General features: G+C 38.6%; 1 protein-coding gene across 2 annotated transcripts in view; it reads left to right on the top strand.

The window, feature by feature from the left end:
• Positions 1–476: 476 nt before the first annotated feature.
• Positions 477–16,640, top strand: part of PTPN21 (protein tyrosine phosphatase non-receptor type 21) — a 53,008-nt gene continuing 36,844 nt past the window's right edge. The window contains exons 1-3 of one of the 2 annotated variants that reach the window (XM_074824891.1): positions 477–658; positions 2,905–3,159; positions 6,751–7,124. In XM_074824891.1, the coding sequence (XP_074680992.1) occupies positions 6,945–7,124 (180 nt within the window). In that variant the 5' untranslated portion in view covers positions 477–658; positions 2,905–3,159; positions 6,751–6,944. Of the gene's footprint in view, positions 659–2,774; positions 3,160–6,750; positions 7,125–16,640 lie in introns of those variants that run through there. The other variant, XM_074824892.1, reaches the window with a different exon arrangement.

Here is a 16,640-nt window from a genome sequence, read left to right as displayed (position 1 = left end):
TATGTGTAGGAAAACTGTTTTCTTCTAATAAGAAAATTCTGTAACTTCAGTTATTTAGTATGGTTCAACATTTTACAGTGCCTTATGAGTAAAAAAGAATCTTGCAAACATGAAATTTCAAGCATGTAACAGACATATTGTATGCTCATTTTTCTAGCACCTTCCATTCTATCCACTACCATCAAGAAATACGTAATGATGCATAAAGACCCAGCTACATCTGCTTTTTTGCAAGTAAGAAATAAAATGCTGAAAAAACAGGGAGGCCTCAGACACAGAGCAAAACCACAGAAGTGGTGAATAAAGTGAATTTGTTCAGAGAACAGCTTTAAGAGTCACATGTAGAATCAAGAGGTATTCTGACTTTTCAGTTCATGAAGTCACTATTTTGCATGGCTAGTGAGTAAATCAAGGTATTTTTTCACATGACTTCTTCATTGTTTCAGCATCCTGGGAATGCACCTTTAACTAGTAGTTTCTGGATTATCCTGCCTGTGTGTTTATCACAAATGGATAACTCTCCACTAGGCTGAGGAGTACATACATGCCTGGAGGGTGACTGATTCTGCTTCTTATTTGTCTCACTTCCCACCTTCTGTCTCACCGTTAGTCAATGCACAGACCTGATGCTGGACAGAGTTCCCAGAATCGGAACAAGGTGGGTACTTGCATCAACCTTCACCGCATTCGTTGGCCGATACATTCAACTGCAATCACATATTTGGACCAGGATGGAAAAAAACCCAAAACTGTTCCAGAAGGGAAGATGTCAGTAAGAAGGTTTATCCCTGTTCCACTATGGGCAGACAGCCAAATTGGCAGAAACTTTTCTCTACTTGTAGAACAAGGGCTGCAACATTCAGCTGTAGGACCATAGTCTTTTCCTCCCATAATCTTCAACGAGAGAGTAAAGTGTACAGCAAAAGATGTGGGTGTTTCTACCCATGCACGTCATGAGTGTTGACGGGGGTTAAAGGAGGAGAAGCAGAAGCACTGTATAGTGTCCTGAGGCAATCACTCTATGTCTTATTGATGTGTCTTTATCAGAGGTCATCACATGTTCAGGGGCGCCTTTGTCTCTTTGTCCTATTAATTAGAATTGATAGTTGGAGCAAAGCAGGTAATGGAGAGCTGCTGAGGCAAAAAATGAGATGGGGCAAAATGGAGAAAGTGCAGAAAAACAGTTAGGATACAAACTGGGGTTATAGGAAGCAGAAGAAAAAATTTAATCCAGGTAAGTCTGAGCTTCAAAAAGAGAAAATGTAAGCTGCAGAGGAGCATATGGACAGTGTCCTACTTGCCTCTTTTAATATGATGCGTTGTCTTTAATGTAAATGCAAAGAGAGAAAATACAGGAAGGAGTAACTGTGGAAAGGAAGAAAACTTACAGATGTACCTTCTAGGCAGGGAATCAGGCAGGAAATGGGTGTGATCAAGATTTAGAATAGGAAATGTGACAGATAAGAGAATTGAGACGTTGTTTCCAGTATGAATTTTCTAGAAATAGGAAGGGTTGTCTCTGTTACCCTGAATTTTCATGGCTTGGTCAGTTTTCTCCAGTAAGTAACCCTAGTTCTGGCCTGTAGCAGATACCATTAGAAAAGGCTATCCAATTAGTTTAGTTCAAAGTTAGTTTATATTCTATATAAACTAATCATTTTAGTTTATATAAACTAATATAAAATTCCCCTGAATGAGTTCTTTCAGTGGCTTATGGAATGCTCATCATAACTACGGCTGATGTATGGGGTCGGTAGAAGAGATATTCCCCTGATTAGAGGAAAGGACGTTGTGTCTAAGAGAAATAACTCAGAAGAATTCATCGTAGTACAAAATTACCTACATATTTCAGCTGAGACTAGTGTCCTTCTGAGTAACATGCTATTTGCATAGCAGATCTGCAGGTTAGACCTGCTCAGACTGTAGCATGTTTGTGAGCTTTACATTACCAAAACACTTTCTAAGTTTTACAGTCATGAGTCAGCGTTCACATACTCACTTTACCTTTTTCCTCATCCCTGACGTGTTTCAAGTTTGTATGTACTTTTACCAGGCTCACACAATGTGAAGAGCCATAAAATTCCAAATTAAAGCAATTGCTAATTTCACATGCACACACACGGAGATCTCCACATATTTGTGGAACTGGAGTGCAGCCCCTTTATATGATGTTTGCATTGGTTAAATGCTATTAATATTACTTAATTGATATGCATTTAATGCTTGCTAAGACAGTTGTTATTAAGGGCATCATTTTTACTGACACCTTTGGGTGTTTTAAATCCAAGGAAGGGCTGAAAGATCAGTCTTTAATCTGAATTTTCTTCCTGTGTGCATTACCAACAGCTGAAGCTTTTCAAGGACTTTTGTTTTTAGCTGCAAACATAAATGTATGTGCATAGGTCACTTGGTACGGTACATATGGATTAAACCTTGAAAATATTTCCAAGCTGCATGAAAATAAGACCAACAAATTTTTTGGTAAGAGATTTGCCTTAATTGGGAAGGCTTAAAATAAATGATCATATGATTAAAAAAAGCAAGGATTGCCTGCTATTTGTTGTAACCCCTATTTCTGTAATGCCCCTGTAGCCAGAGAAGCAGCTGTTCATTGCTGACATTCTCCCTGCCAGGCATTCCAACTCTCTGAGGTAATGGGCTACAAGCATACGGGCCTTCGCTTTAATTCTTTCAGCGTATCCTTCCGCATGGATAGAGCAAGGGGAACGCCTCCAGGAAAAGAAATTAAATGCACACACACTGAGGCACACGGAGACGGGTGATTTGAAAATATTCCTGAGAACACAATTTGCACTCATGCAGCGCAGCGTCACATGAAAGAGGCTGCCTGAAGAGCTGGCTGGCACAGGTTTATTTTGTTGTAATATTTTCTTCCACCCCCAGCTCTCTACCCAGTGGAATGATATCCAGAGCAAGTTTTTTGAGACAGGAAGTGAGGAATGTTTTCACTATGAGTGATCTGAGAAGAAGGTGGGTTAGCCGAGATAGCAGCTGTTTCATACAAGAGGAACACAGTAAGTCAGTTCCCGAGGAATACCGATGAGATGGCTCTGGGAGAAAAAGTCTTGGAGTGCTGTGGGGGTTTTTCGGCTACACATATGTGAAAGGAGACTCGGTGTCTTTGAATCGCTGCACAAGGTAAGAGAAAAACAGCAGGCACAGCAAATAAATAGCGGGTGATCTTCTCTGCTGTGTACAGTAAGACTGAGGAGTTTCAAGCATTTACTTTTTGAAAAGTAAAGGCTGTAGAACTGTTCTTCTGGAGGTGGGGGAGGTTTGAGATGGACACTTACTGCTGTTCTTTCAGTCCAAGAGTCATGTCAAAGATTAACTGGTAAAACAAGGGGCGGGTGGAGTATTCTGATTTTTTTGGCTTCCCAAATACTTCTGAAATAAATTTATGTATTTTAAGTATTTGAAATAATAGGAACCCTTTTTCACCATCATACATTGCAGTTTTATTTTGCACGCTGTCATTCATGCAGGCTGTTTAAAAAATCTTTGTAAAGTAAAATGCTAATTATTGAGGGGGGAGAGGGAGGTGTAGGTAAAGGGGAAAGATACCACAGTGCTCAGTAATCACGCGTCAGTCACAGCCATGTTGCTGAAATTCTAATACAACATTTTTGAAACTACGTGTCTGTGTTGAAATATAAATGTACAAAGTTTGGCCACAAAAGACATTTTTAGCTGTTGTGTGAAATTCCAGGCTTGCTAAATAAAGGCTTATTATTGTAGAGGTTGTCAACTGGATTTGTAACTCCTGACGGTATGTAGTGCCTTTTTGCTAAAGTAGCTCTGTAACAACGCAGATGTGTCCAAATTTAAAGTAATGCAGATGGCAAATATGAGAGCACCTAGCATTGTAAAATGCACAGCTGCTGAATAAGAACAGCACAGCTGTGTTTGCAAGAAGTACACATAGCTAGCAATAGAAGTTAATGAATGATACCTCAGTGTTATTTATCAAACTTGCCTTTATTCTATGATATTATATGTCAGGAATTTTTTTTTAGTTGGTCTTCTATGACATGGGCTGGGAGTTAGTTACTTAAGTCTTCCTTGTTACGAACGTGTTTCAGAAGTAATGAAGATTATGTCAGACATGTACTGAGTTAAAAGGAAACCGTTTAGGGTGAATGCTCAGTAGAGCAATAAATGCAAACAACAGATCATAACCTGAAGAGCACTCCTGGCACATTCTGAAAATTCTGCTGTAAACTTCCTTCCTGTGCTTGCATTGCTACCTGTCTGCATAGCAAAATAACTGAAAGGCTGAGATTACCTCATGTCAGCATTAGATGGTTTGGAAATTTCACCTGTTGGGTCAGCCTCTGGTTGGTGATTTTTAATTTTTTTTTTTTCCATGCCCTTAGAATACTTTTCTAACGGCCTGATGGGGGCATAAAAGTTTGAAAGTCTTTCATATTCAGTGGTACTATACAAAAACTGAGATTGAAATGGCACTGCACTTCCGACTGCAGCTTTTGAAAAGATGAGCAAGTTGGTTTCTCACATTGCTGTAGCACTGAAGAAAGTGTGTAACTGTGCAAAGAATGTATTGGAAAACAGGCTTGGGGATGAGCTGAGGTCAGTCAGCCAAAAGTTACTCTGCCAGGAATAAACCCAGTGCGAGATTCTGCTGGCAGTGGGCAGGAAACTAAAAGCTTCTGTCTGTAGAGCATTCCCTGCATGCTGCTCCAGGGGGGCAGGATTTGGAGAATCAAAGTGCAGAGCAAGTGATAAAGTGAGGAGTTCCCATGTACCCCTAAATTTTTCAGGGAAACTTTTTGCTATCAGTTGTTATTCTGCAGCTGCACCCAAAACCAAATTAGTTGGTGTTTGGGTCAGAGTTTTTTTGATTCAATTAAGTGGTTAGCTGTTGAGGATGGGGATTGTGTAGAATGGTAGAACTGCTTCAAGATTATTAGAAACATGGTCATTAAATGTGTTTATTCTTTGGAGTAGGGTTGCAAAGGTGTCATTGAGGAAGGGTGCTGGGCTGTGTCCTCTTTCTTCCTGTTTTAGGCCTTTAGTGCCTTTCCACCTCCCTTTTGTCTTCATTGTGCAAGGGAGTAGGGAGTCTGATACGAGGTTTTCAACCTAAAGAGTTTGCAGTTGAGTAACATTAAATTTCTAGGTATGTATATAAATGTACAAGTATTATCTGGCACTCTGTTTACAGCTGTATCTTCGAGTTTAAAAACAGGTGTGCTAGAAAGACTATTTCTTCTGATTCCCCCACTCCAAGTAAATGGATGTCTTCCTGTTATTCCTGTCTGATACTTGTAAAAGTCTTCAGCAATCAAATTATGCTTTTCAAGATGTGCTACTACTACATACCAGCCGGACAAAAATGTAGGTGGTGGTTTCCTTTTCCCTGTCAGGCGGTGCGGCGCTGCCACTAGAGGTCCGCAGGCCGAGCTCCCACGCCAGTAAGCAGCTAACAATGAGAGGAAGGAGCCCAGCTCTCCCTCGGGGGCGGCCCGGCCCGACGGCTGCGGGCAGGGCAGGGCAGGGCAGGGCAGGGCAGGGCAGGGGGCTCGCTCCGGCCGGCTGGCGCTGAGCCCCGCGCTGGTAGCGCTGGGGCGGGGCGGGGCCCGGCCCGTGCCAGGGGGTTAGGCGGGGCCGGGGGCGCGCCGTCCCTGTCCCTGCGGCGCGGCGCTGTGAGGGAGGCGGTGCAACCCCCCAGGGGCGATGGTGGCTTTGTCTGGAGTGTGTGAGGCGCTTTCACTTCAGTGGCAGGTGCGGTGCCCAGCCTCGCTGAGGGGACTGCTCTCAACGCGCGTAATTCTGCAGACACCCCCCCCCCCCCCGTGTTTAGAGGATGTTTTTATTTTGCATGTCGTACTGAAAACCAGCACGACTAAGAGCGACAGATTTCTTAGGCTAGGGTGTGTGCGGTAAGAAAACACTTGGAAGAGGAGAAAGGCGAAGCTTGTATGTTACAGAGTTGATAGGGGGCGTGAAGGTGTTAGCGAAAGGTGGGGAAATGGGTGGCTACCTTTAGACTGGAAATAAGGATTTTTTTCAAGGAAAAACTAGTAAATAAATGGTTCTCAGAATTCGCATACTCTCTTGATGAGGCAAAGCATAACCTGAAACATCATCATACAGCAGTCTAGCATAAGAAATAATGGTACAACTAGCTGTAATTCAGGGAAAATTAGAGGAATTGGATTTTAATTGTCTGGTAGGAAATAGCTAAAGTGTGAGCTTTAATGCCTCTCTTCCTGCCTTTCTTTTTTTTTTCCTTAATCGTTTATGGGGCTTGGTTTTGTGTTTAATCCAACAGACAGCGGCTGAGGCTGCACACTGCTCTGAAAAACAATCCAGATTGCTGAATTCACTCTTAAAAGAAAATGGCTTTGTTCAGTATTAGAAATACCTTAGGCAACTCAGACTTCAAAGAGGTATTTCATTTAAATGCTGATTCAGTTTAGAAATACTTATTTTAAGACATTGCAGTCAAATTTGATTGACTCATTATTCACTTGCAAGTTTAAAAAAAACCCTAAACTTGCTGAAGACCAGTGCTGCCTGTGGAAAAACCAGAAATTCTGGTGCTTATTTCATTATTTGAATGTATAACAGCTCTGCATTTTTGAAAAGTAGACTGATTATTTAGATTAGAAAAAATATACGTGTTCTTTTTCCCATGTTACCATTCCTTGTTCACTCAAAGTATTTCTGATTCTTGTATTTATTCTCTCTTTTGTGCCTTACTAGGATTCCAGTGGATGCCCCTTCTACTTGTCTCTTGGTGGAAGACTTGCTTGTCTTTAATGGATACTGCTGCTGCTGGTTGATCTCTGGAGACTTTACAGCTCCGTACCTTCTGAGAGGAGATAGCTACTTGTCCCCTCACGAGGTCCTGGTGGTAGTAGCTTTTCATCAGTAACCATCTGTGGGGGAAAAAGAAGATGCCTTTACCTTTTGGGTTAAAATTGAAACGAACTCGACGTTATACAGTATCCAGCAAGAGTTGCTTGGTGGCTCGTATCCAGCTGCTCAACAATGAATTTGTGGAGTTCACGCTGTCGGTGGAAAGCACAGGACAGGAAAGCCTGGAAGCAGTGGCTCAGAGGCTTGAGTTGCGGGAGGTAAGCAAACTGTCAAGTGAAGGCGTGATTCTTGTCTCTGCTGCTAGGTGGCCTATGTGGTGAATCCTTACCATTTGGGGCGATCTGTTTATTTACTGGAGCAGCTATCCAGTGTTCCCCTTGTTTCCTCACCTTCTGGTCTTGATGGGGACTTGGATTGCTCCAAAACAGTTTCAAAACTTACCTTACAGAGCTAGGGAATGCCCGAGGGGAGGACATGTGAGAAGTGGCAGTGAATAGAAGCTTAGAGCGATAGACAAAGCGACTGTTTTCTAAACCTGATAATGCTGAAAATGGTGTTTAAAACAGCTCGCAAAGCAACCAAAAATTTTTTCGGCCTAAGCAACATGGTTAAGAATTACTGCAAGACTTGAGACAATTTTTAGCAAAGGATATGAGAGAGTGTTATTTGTGTGTATGTTTTTGTTTTTTGTTTGTTTTTTTTTTTTTTTCCTGATGGATTAGTGCTGTGGAAAGAACCCAAAGCACAAAATGTGATGTGTACCGGTGACCGACTATTTGTATTGCTTGTTCAAATACCACGAACATGTTTGCAGACACTGTCTTGGAGCAAGCATATAGTCCTTTAGATTGAGTGCAGGCCTCATGAGGAAACATGGTTTGCACTACTTGAATCTGTATCTATCTGTGTAACCTGCCTTTTCCCCCCAAAATTCCTTACTTGATATTTTGAAGGATCCTTTTGCAATTGAAATTTACTCTTCTCCCACACATTTAGTGGTTATGCATCCATCTCCTGTATTGAGCGAATTATTTCTGAAATGCTGAGCTGCAAAATGTTGTTTATAGAAATCTACATTATTACCAGCATATGAACCAATGTAATTGTTTTATAATTTTGTTGAACACAGATGGATTTGATAGCAGTGGTTGAATGCTCTCGTTCCTGTGTAAACTGACATTTCACTAGAGTCTTAAAAGGTTTAGTTCATTTTGTAGTCATTAAACTGTGACAGCATGTGGACAGGGGGAAAGGAGAGAGAAAACTTGTAATAAAAGTTTAGTTTTGCTAACATTGTTCTCAGAAAGATGCTTTTGCTCTGTTATGTGGTCTGCCATATAAAGGTGTTTTAAATATGGGATTCGAATACAGGATGAAAACCCCAGACTTATAAGGGTAACCAAAATAAGAGTAATCATGAAAATAATTGTTGTCTAATAACTGTGATTTTTTTGAAATGTTGTATTTTTATTGTCAAGCAATGGCAGCTGCTTATAACTCAGTCATGCAAACATCTATTACTGTTCACAGCATGCATTACTGTAGGATTTCTTGGTAGAAAATGCTATATATAGTCAGTTGTAAGAAATATTTTTTTTTCTGTTTGGAGAATAATAAATGAAGTAGATGTGAATTCATTAATCTTGAATTGTTTGTTTACAGTGGTTGTTTTCAATCCCGATATGCATTCTATTAGATTCTCCAAACATTTTTTTTTTTAGTGTACAGTTATTTTGGAAAAATGCAATTCTGTGCAACAGTGTGACATCTTTTTTTTTAATCTTGCTCCTTCTAGTAGTAAAGGAAGAATCTAACTACTCTTGTAGCCTTAGTGTTTACTGGGAACACATCAGATATATATTTAGAATTCAGTTATTGTGGTGTGAGTGGAGGAGATTGTCAGTTTTATCTATGCGCTTTCAGATGTCAGTGCTAAGTCAACAGAAGGTAAAGAATTTTAACTATATTTGGTTTGCTAAATGCAAAGGCTTTGTGCTCCTGAATGATGACTGCTAGCTTTTATTGAACTAGTCACAGAGTGTTGGAGATGCAGTTTTTTTTCAGCTTCTCTTCATTATCTCTTTCTTTGGAGCTACTCCTAAAAATCTTTTTTTTTTTTTTTTTTTAAAAAAAGATGGCAGTTCCCTCAATTAAGAGTCATATATCAGACTAAGGGAGTTGACAGTACACTATTGAACTCTGAGCAGATTCCTTCAGTCATGCATTCTTGCATGGATTATTTTGGCAGGAAAATGTGTTGCAATAAAAGGGAATGGAAAGTAGGGATATAAATTACTTTCCAGAGCTTGCATTTAAAAAATGTTGTTCTGCCTTTAAATAGTTAGATTGGCCAAGCAGATACTGGATCATTCCTGACTGCTTGCTTAGTAGAAAGTTTTCAGAAAGAAAAATTTGTTCAGCACTTTCCTTAAATCTGCAAAACCAATGTTAGACCTGGATACTGTAAAATACTAAGTACTTTGTACAAGATGTTGCATATTGTTAATGCACTAAGCACACTTAAAGTGTGAATTCAGAGTGTTAAACGTGAAAGTATGACTGTTTATTTGAATACTGATACTTAACATAGTTACGAAAACCGACGCATCGGTTTTGGATTACCGTGTATGGGCTATACAGTTATGACATGCCGTTCCCATGCACCTTCCTAACAGTTTATTGCAGGAGGTATGAGGGGAATCTCTACCTTTTTACACACAGAATGGTAAAACTTGTAAATACCTCTTTCTCTCTGGTGTAGTCTGCAATTACTGAATTTGGGCAGTGAATTGAATGGCTTTTTAATGCTGTGCCATCTTTTCAGATACTTGTTTTAACAGATCTTTATGTAAAGGAGTAGTCTTCAAATTATGCTTTGTGTGGCTAAACACTGGTTTTCTTTTGATTTTCCAATTAGTACTTCTCAATTTCCAAGTTGTATACTAGTATGGACACATAGTTAGAGTTTAGGGAGTCTTAAGTATGTTGACAATTTTTTTTTTTACCGAATGGTAGACTTTACAGAAAAGTGAAATGAGTGCATTAAACTAAGAACATCTGGTATTCCCAAAATGTGATTCATCGGCAACGGGTATGTAATCCATCTCTCTTAAATTGAGGAGCTGGGGAAAGGGAACATACGTTTTTATAGTTCAAGCATTTCTGACGCACTGTTGCAGAACTTCTAATTACTCAGGACCCGGATAACCTTGATTTCTTGTTTTCTATTCACGTCCAAAGCAAACACAGGAACTTGCATATGCACAACATACAACTCCAGAAGTTCCCTACCATTGGTTTTTGTACTTGGGCCCAAATGTCTACCACATATCTGCAGTTAAGTCGGGCTCTCTGCTTGTACACAGTAGCAGAATTATTATGTCTTTTATCCTGTGAGAGAACTATAACCAAACTTGATTTATGCAAAAAGTTGGATATGTTGTGGAAAACCGTTCTGGAATGACAAGTTTTGCAAAACTACTGAGAGCTCTGATTGTTAACTACATTAAAAAGTATGTGCAACACTGCTAATCTTGCATCTAGGGCAAGAGTATACAAATTAAATACTTGAAAATATAGAAAAAACAATTTTAAGTGGTAATATAGCTAGGTATCTATAGGATGTTTGGCAGGAGATGTTACAACTGATTTACTTCTCTTGCTGAATCTTCTTTTGTTTCTGTTTTCTAACGCCCCTTCATTCTGGTTTAAAGTGTTAAATTCTGCTACTGTGTACAAGCAGAGGGTCCGACTTAACTGCAGATATGTGGTAGCCATTTGGGCCCAAGTACAAAAAACAATGGTAGGGAACTTCTGTGGAGAGTATGTGTGGTGCATATGCAAGTTCCTGTGTTTGTTTTGGACGTGAATAGAAAACAAGGAATCAAGGTTATCCGGGTTCTGAGTAACTTAGAAGTTCTGCAACAGTGCTTCAGAAATGCTTGAACTATGCTGTAAAACTTTGCTCTGAATTCTAAAATACCGGCTCTTGTTTGGAGAAAACACCAAAAAATGCCTTTAATTCAGTATGGTGATTCTTAAATGTGTGTTTTGCATACGTAAAAAGTGTTTTTAAATAAGACCAAGTGCAACCATAAATATTCTTACCTCTATATGTACCAGTAAACATATTGACTGGCAAATAAAAGTTGGGCCAAGTCATGATAGAGGGGTCACTAACATAATTATGTTTATGCTTTGTATCAAAGTCTGATGAAATTTTATCTAATGCTTGGAGAAATCAGAGAAGAAGCAGTGCTCATAGTTGGACTGCTATGGTTGCCTCTCTGAACCAAATTTTCCTTAAAATTAGGAGAAATTGTCTTGGAGGAATGTATGTAAAGATGCAGACCCTCAGTGTGTAATCTAATTATTCTTTAAAAAGCTACTTTAGTGAAAAACAAGCTTGATTCCATCACAAACATATGTATAAATGTGCCATAATTGTAATTTAGGAACCAAGATAAACTGAAGGACAGAGCAGTCAGCCAAAAATCAGTAATTTCCTCAATGCAGTTATTGTAGTTCTTCCTTTTACTGAAAGAAAAAACCTATATGTTCAGGTACAGGATTTGTCCTCAGTCTTATTACACTGAACAGCACAAAATTCAGGTTTTTCCATGAAAGCAGTAGGGGCAATTAGGAAGCCTTGCCCATAATTTCTTCAGCTTTTTTATAAAATTAGGTCAGAATTTGAATATACCAGTTAATTGTGTTTTTTCACTGTCACTGTCTGTGTATTGCTGTACAGTTTTTTACTGATTTTGACAGAAGAGTTTTTCTTTACTTCTGAAGTGAAGACATTAACTTATTATTTAGTATTTTTAGACTACTTTGAAATTTTGAATTTAAGCCTCATGAATGGGAACATGATATTTTTTTAATGTCAGTGCTGTGTAAGGTGTGAGTCAAAAGCAGTTGTGTGAGTCCATCCTTCTTGGAGTCTTGGGCAGTGGTGGGAAAAAATAAGATGATTTTCTAAAAAAAAGCATGTTTCTACATTTCTTGGTCATGTTGATAACTGACCTGTTTCTGAAAGAGGTTAAAATAGGTCTTGACTATAATGTCTTCTATGCACTATGAAGGCATTGCTCTTCAGCTTGTAAATTAGCTGGTTTACCTTTCTCTAATGTACTGATGAGTAGAATCTGCCTTGCCTGTCGAAAGACCATTTATTCAAGATATTTGAAGGGTGTAAAACACAGTGTATTCTAATTTGTGCAGTGTTTTAATTTGAATAAATTAGAATATGTCAGATTGCCTTCCAAAGTATTGATTTTGGTTATTTTTATTTTTATTCCTGCTGTTTTGCTTTAAGCTATAGTTGGCAATTGCTTTGTTTAAGTAGCATTTGGGGAACCTATGTTGGAGTAGTTAGAAAATAATTGTGTGTATGTGGGTGTTGGAAAAAAGGTTTGCATTATGAAAGATCTAAGACTTAAGAATAATTTCTCTCTGTATACGTATAGCTGCCCTGCTAAATACTCCCTCCTGCAGCTACAGATGAAGATCTTGTCAGTACTAGAAAAACAAAAATAGTATAAACAAAAGTACCCTAAAGTGAGAAGCTTCAAATGGGAAAATGGAGGGATTGTTATGAAGCTAACCGTCAGTCCTCCTTTTTTTGCAAGAACAATTGGTCACGGTAGTATGCAGAGGAGTGCAACTTTCCACTCAGTGGCTGGTACATGGCAAGACTCACAGGTTTTTTTTCTCCACCACTTCCAGGAAGTCTTGGATCTTGTACACTGGCCAGTCCAGGCTGCTCCAAATCCTTTCTCCGCTAGAGATTGGAAAGATTTGTGGAGGAGGTTGTCTGCTGTGATAAGAGTGAAGTTTCTGGAGAATTTTCAGGGCCTCTTGTCTCCTTCTGTTGTTCTTAACATTGGGCGTAGGCTAAAGCTTTCACTTGGTATCTGGCAGTTGTGCATAGTGCAGGATTATTAACCCAGTTCTCCTGCATGCAGTTTATTTAAACTGTGATATCCTGATGGCAGGAGCTGTTTTGTATCCAAGCATATAATAAAGCTAGACACAGTGGAGCCCTTGGGCTAACTGGGATTTTATAAGTATAACTGCAGTACTTATCCTTCGGTAATGAGAAGGTGCTTTCAGCACTCTGTTCAGGGAAGTCTTATAGCTTGTTTTATTTGTATGTACAAGTGCAAAAGAGGAAGAGCCTAAAAATATGTTTTGATTACATTCTTCTGTAAACCCTGTTATTGTTTTCTTTTTATAATTTCTTGATTCACGTCTTAGAATGGTGATTCCTCAGGCTGCTGTACCCTTGAGGCAGGTAGCAGATTGCATTAATTAAAAGACATTGTATTAACAATTAGAAAACAATTCTCTTTTCCAGTCTATTTATAACCTGTGAGATATTCTGTAAGATTTGTAATATAGGATGTGGAAATTAGCTGGGGAAATACACAGTTAAATACGTAAGTTTGAAGTAAACTTTGAACACTGTTATGCCTCGGGGGAATGTGTGGTAAAGTCTATTTGTCCTCTCTGCTTCCACCCACAAAAAGTGGTTGTTTGTTTTTTTTTTTTTTTTCCTTCAGTCTGGTGTTTTATAGAGAATGATTTTTTTCTCTAATCATTCTCTATAAATGGTGTTTTCTCAACATCCTAGGGAACGTAACTTTTTCTTTATATTGGCAAAAAATGAAAGGCACAGTCGAGTTTGGGGATCATAATAGGTGCTGTTAAGCTCAAGTGAGAGGATTACACACATTTGATATCTGGCATATGCATTTGTCATTTTTATTTCTTTTCTAGGTAGTGTAAACTGTGACCAAAACGGACCCTGAGATTCTATATTAAAACATTTTTTTTATACTGCTAATCAGAATAAGTGGTATAGAGAAATGACGATTAGATTAGAGCCAAAGTGAAATTATATTAGGGATAAGGCTGATCTGTACTAAGGAAAATAAAATGAAAGACAGCAGTTAGTTGCAGCTAACTAATATCAGGCAGTTGGTACAGGGAAGAAGTACTATCTCATTGATTCCATTTCAAATTATAAAATAGATAAGGAACAGCAAAGTATGCTTAATAGATGTGGAAACTGATGAAAATGTTAAGATTTAAAGCTCAGTTTTTAATGGGTTTGTAAAAGATAACACCTTTTTTTTTTTTTTTTTTTTTTAAAGTGTTGTTTACATCCAAGAATTTATCAGTAAGCTGTTTCTTTGTCAGCACCAATTCTATAATGACATAAAATCACATAATAGTTTGAGTTGGAAGGGACCTCTGAGGGTTGCATGATCCCACCCTCTGCTCAGGAAGGCCAGCTTGGATCAAGTGGCTCAGGGATTGCCTGAGTGAGTTTGAGTGCCTCCAGGGATAGAGATTTGACACCTTTTTGGGCTACTTGTTCTAGTGTTTGGCTAGTCGTGTGAAATTTTTTTGCCTGATCTAATTGGAATTTCCCACATTGCAGTTTGTGCCTAGTGCTTCTCATTCTTGTGCAGTGAGCACTTCCAAGAAGAGCCTGTTTCTGTATTCTCTATACCCTGCTCTTAAGCAATTGAAGTTCACAGTAAGATTGTACTTTAGTCTCTTCTTAAAGACCAATCAGCCCAACTTCTCTGACTCATCATACATCATGCTAAAAGATATAATCTAGTCACCTACAGTAGTGTAGTTTTGTGGCACTTGTACCTGATGAAGCTCCTCTGCTTAGTTTAGGAACTCTGGCTGACATCATGGATTAAGTCACTACCTCCAATTTGAGCTATAATGCTGTGTTGGGTTTTTGGTACTTTTGTGTTCTTGATAACTCTTGGACTTGTATGCAAAAATGCTTACTGTTCCTGTCTGTAGTGACAGAAAGCAGCTAAGTAGAAAGTAACTGCAGAAATTGCATGTTCTTTTTATTTCTAGTTGACTTTTTTTCAAAGGGGTTGGGTCATGAATAAGTCACTAAAATAAATGAACCTCAAAGTAGCGTTAATCTTAACAGCTTAACATATTTTAAGAATTATGTCATGACATTCTTTTTAGCATTGGATGTTGTCCTGAGCTGCTAATAATAAAATGTTTTAGCAATGAATAAAATTGGATTCTATTTTAATCAGTGAGAATATTCCAGGGTGCATAAACTCCTCTGCAAACTCACAGGATCAAATTCTGCCCTTGAAGTTAAGTGAAAGGTTTGCATACAAGTCAGAAGACAACTTTGGTCCATAGTGTTTTGCCTGGTTTTCATTTTATTTTTGATAGTCCAGATTGGAGGAGTTTGTAAGGGAAAATACTATGGTAGAAGAATCTTATTTAAAGGTATGCTGGATTCCAGAGAATATTTAAAAATGCGGAAGCATTTTTCTTAGTCTGTTGTGCCAGTAACTCAGTTCTGTGTGTAGGCAAGAAAAAGTGGTCAGTGTTGTAAAGAGACACCAGTGCAAGTGATAATCATGCCTTAAAAATAGGCTATAGATTCAGTTTAGACTTCAGGGTGTAGAACCAGGAGTATCTTACATCAGAGTTTGAAACAGTTGGGATGTTAGCAGAAGTTTGTGCTCTTTCTTTCCTTACCTTTCTGTTATGTATTTGTGCTTCTTTGAGGCTTAAATACACCATGGCTACGGATGAAAGTTACTCAGTTAATTAGAAATTTTTGCATACATTTCAAATTGGTTTCCAAAAGTGTTTGTGTGCTATCTTTTACAGAAGTCTTTCAACTTTGTTGGTGTGCTTTTGTGGTTCTGTAGCTGTTACCTGTAGGTTTCAGTCTCTGCCTTGGCCTCTGCTCTCACCCAGAAGGTTGTGGTTTGATGTTTCAGATCACACTCAGCCAGGGTCTCATGCAGTTGACCTGTTGGCCAGCACAGTAGGCTTTGTTTTTTTGAATTTTTCCTAGCAAGTGAGATCAAATAACTTACAGCATATAGTTCAACTTTAACTGTTATTTTTATTTTTTGGTCCTCTAGTTTACTTAGTGTCTTGCATTATGTACACATTACGTTTATAACACTCAGAAGTTACAGGATGTCACAGCATCACAGGCTGACTTTGGCTCCTGCGATAGTGCACGTGATATTAACAGTCTTGTAATGAAAGAGAAATACATTTTTTACATGCATTCCTTCAGTCTGCAGGAAGGATTGAGGAGTAGTCATTTGGTACATTTTTATCCTCTTCAGTGTGTGATGTTGCAGTGAACATAGTATTTTTTTCTTAATAGTGTTTGTGTGGTAGTACTGTTATAATTTCTAACATCTTATGGAATCTTAAGATACTATCTTCTCAATATCCTTGTGGGGTGGCCAAGGTTGCCACGCACTACATCTTACGGTTGGGGGATTGAAGCACAGATATAAAAACAAATGTTGTCTAAAGTATCTGCAAACTTTTGTGTGCTTGGACTGAGAAATTAAGAAAACAGTGTTTATAGTATTTGTATTCAGAGCCATATTCCTTTTGTCCTCTTGAAACTGGAAGTATTTTATGAGTTCTTAAATTTGACTCTTGGTTTTCAGAATTCAGAAGCGAAGAGCAGACAGTGTCCACCTGTGGAAAATTTGATTTGTTGGATTTGCTTTACAAGAGAACTCTGTTTCTACTGTTGCAATACAGTCTTGTTTATGGTGATTTTTAAACTTTCCCAACCACAAAACTATTTTGTATATACCAGCACTTTGCCTTTTCTCCAGGTGTCTTCTACTATACTGAAAAACTGCTTTTTCCTTCTATGAACAGTTCTATTTAAATTTAATTTTTGTATTACAGCCTGTCTTTTTATCAAATAGGACCAGAATTGTCTTAGT

Source organism: Strix aluco, chromosome 4, assembly GCF_031877795.1.
Source record: "Strix aluco isolate bStrAlu1 chromosome 4, bStrAlu1.hap1, whole genome shotgun sequence".
Classification (NCBI taxonomy): Eukaryota; Metazoa; Chordata; class Aves; order Strigiformes; family Strigidae; genus Strix; species Strix aluco.
Note: the sequence above shows the minus strand (reverse complement) of the source record. Positions and strands in the feature narration are given on the sequence as shown.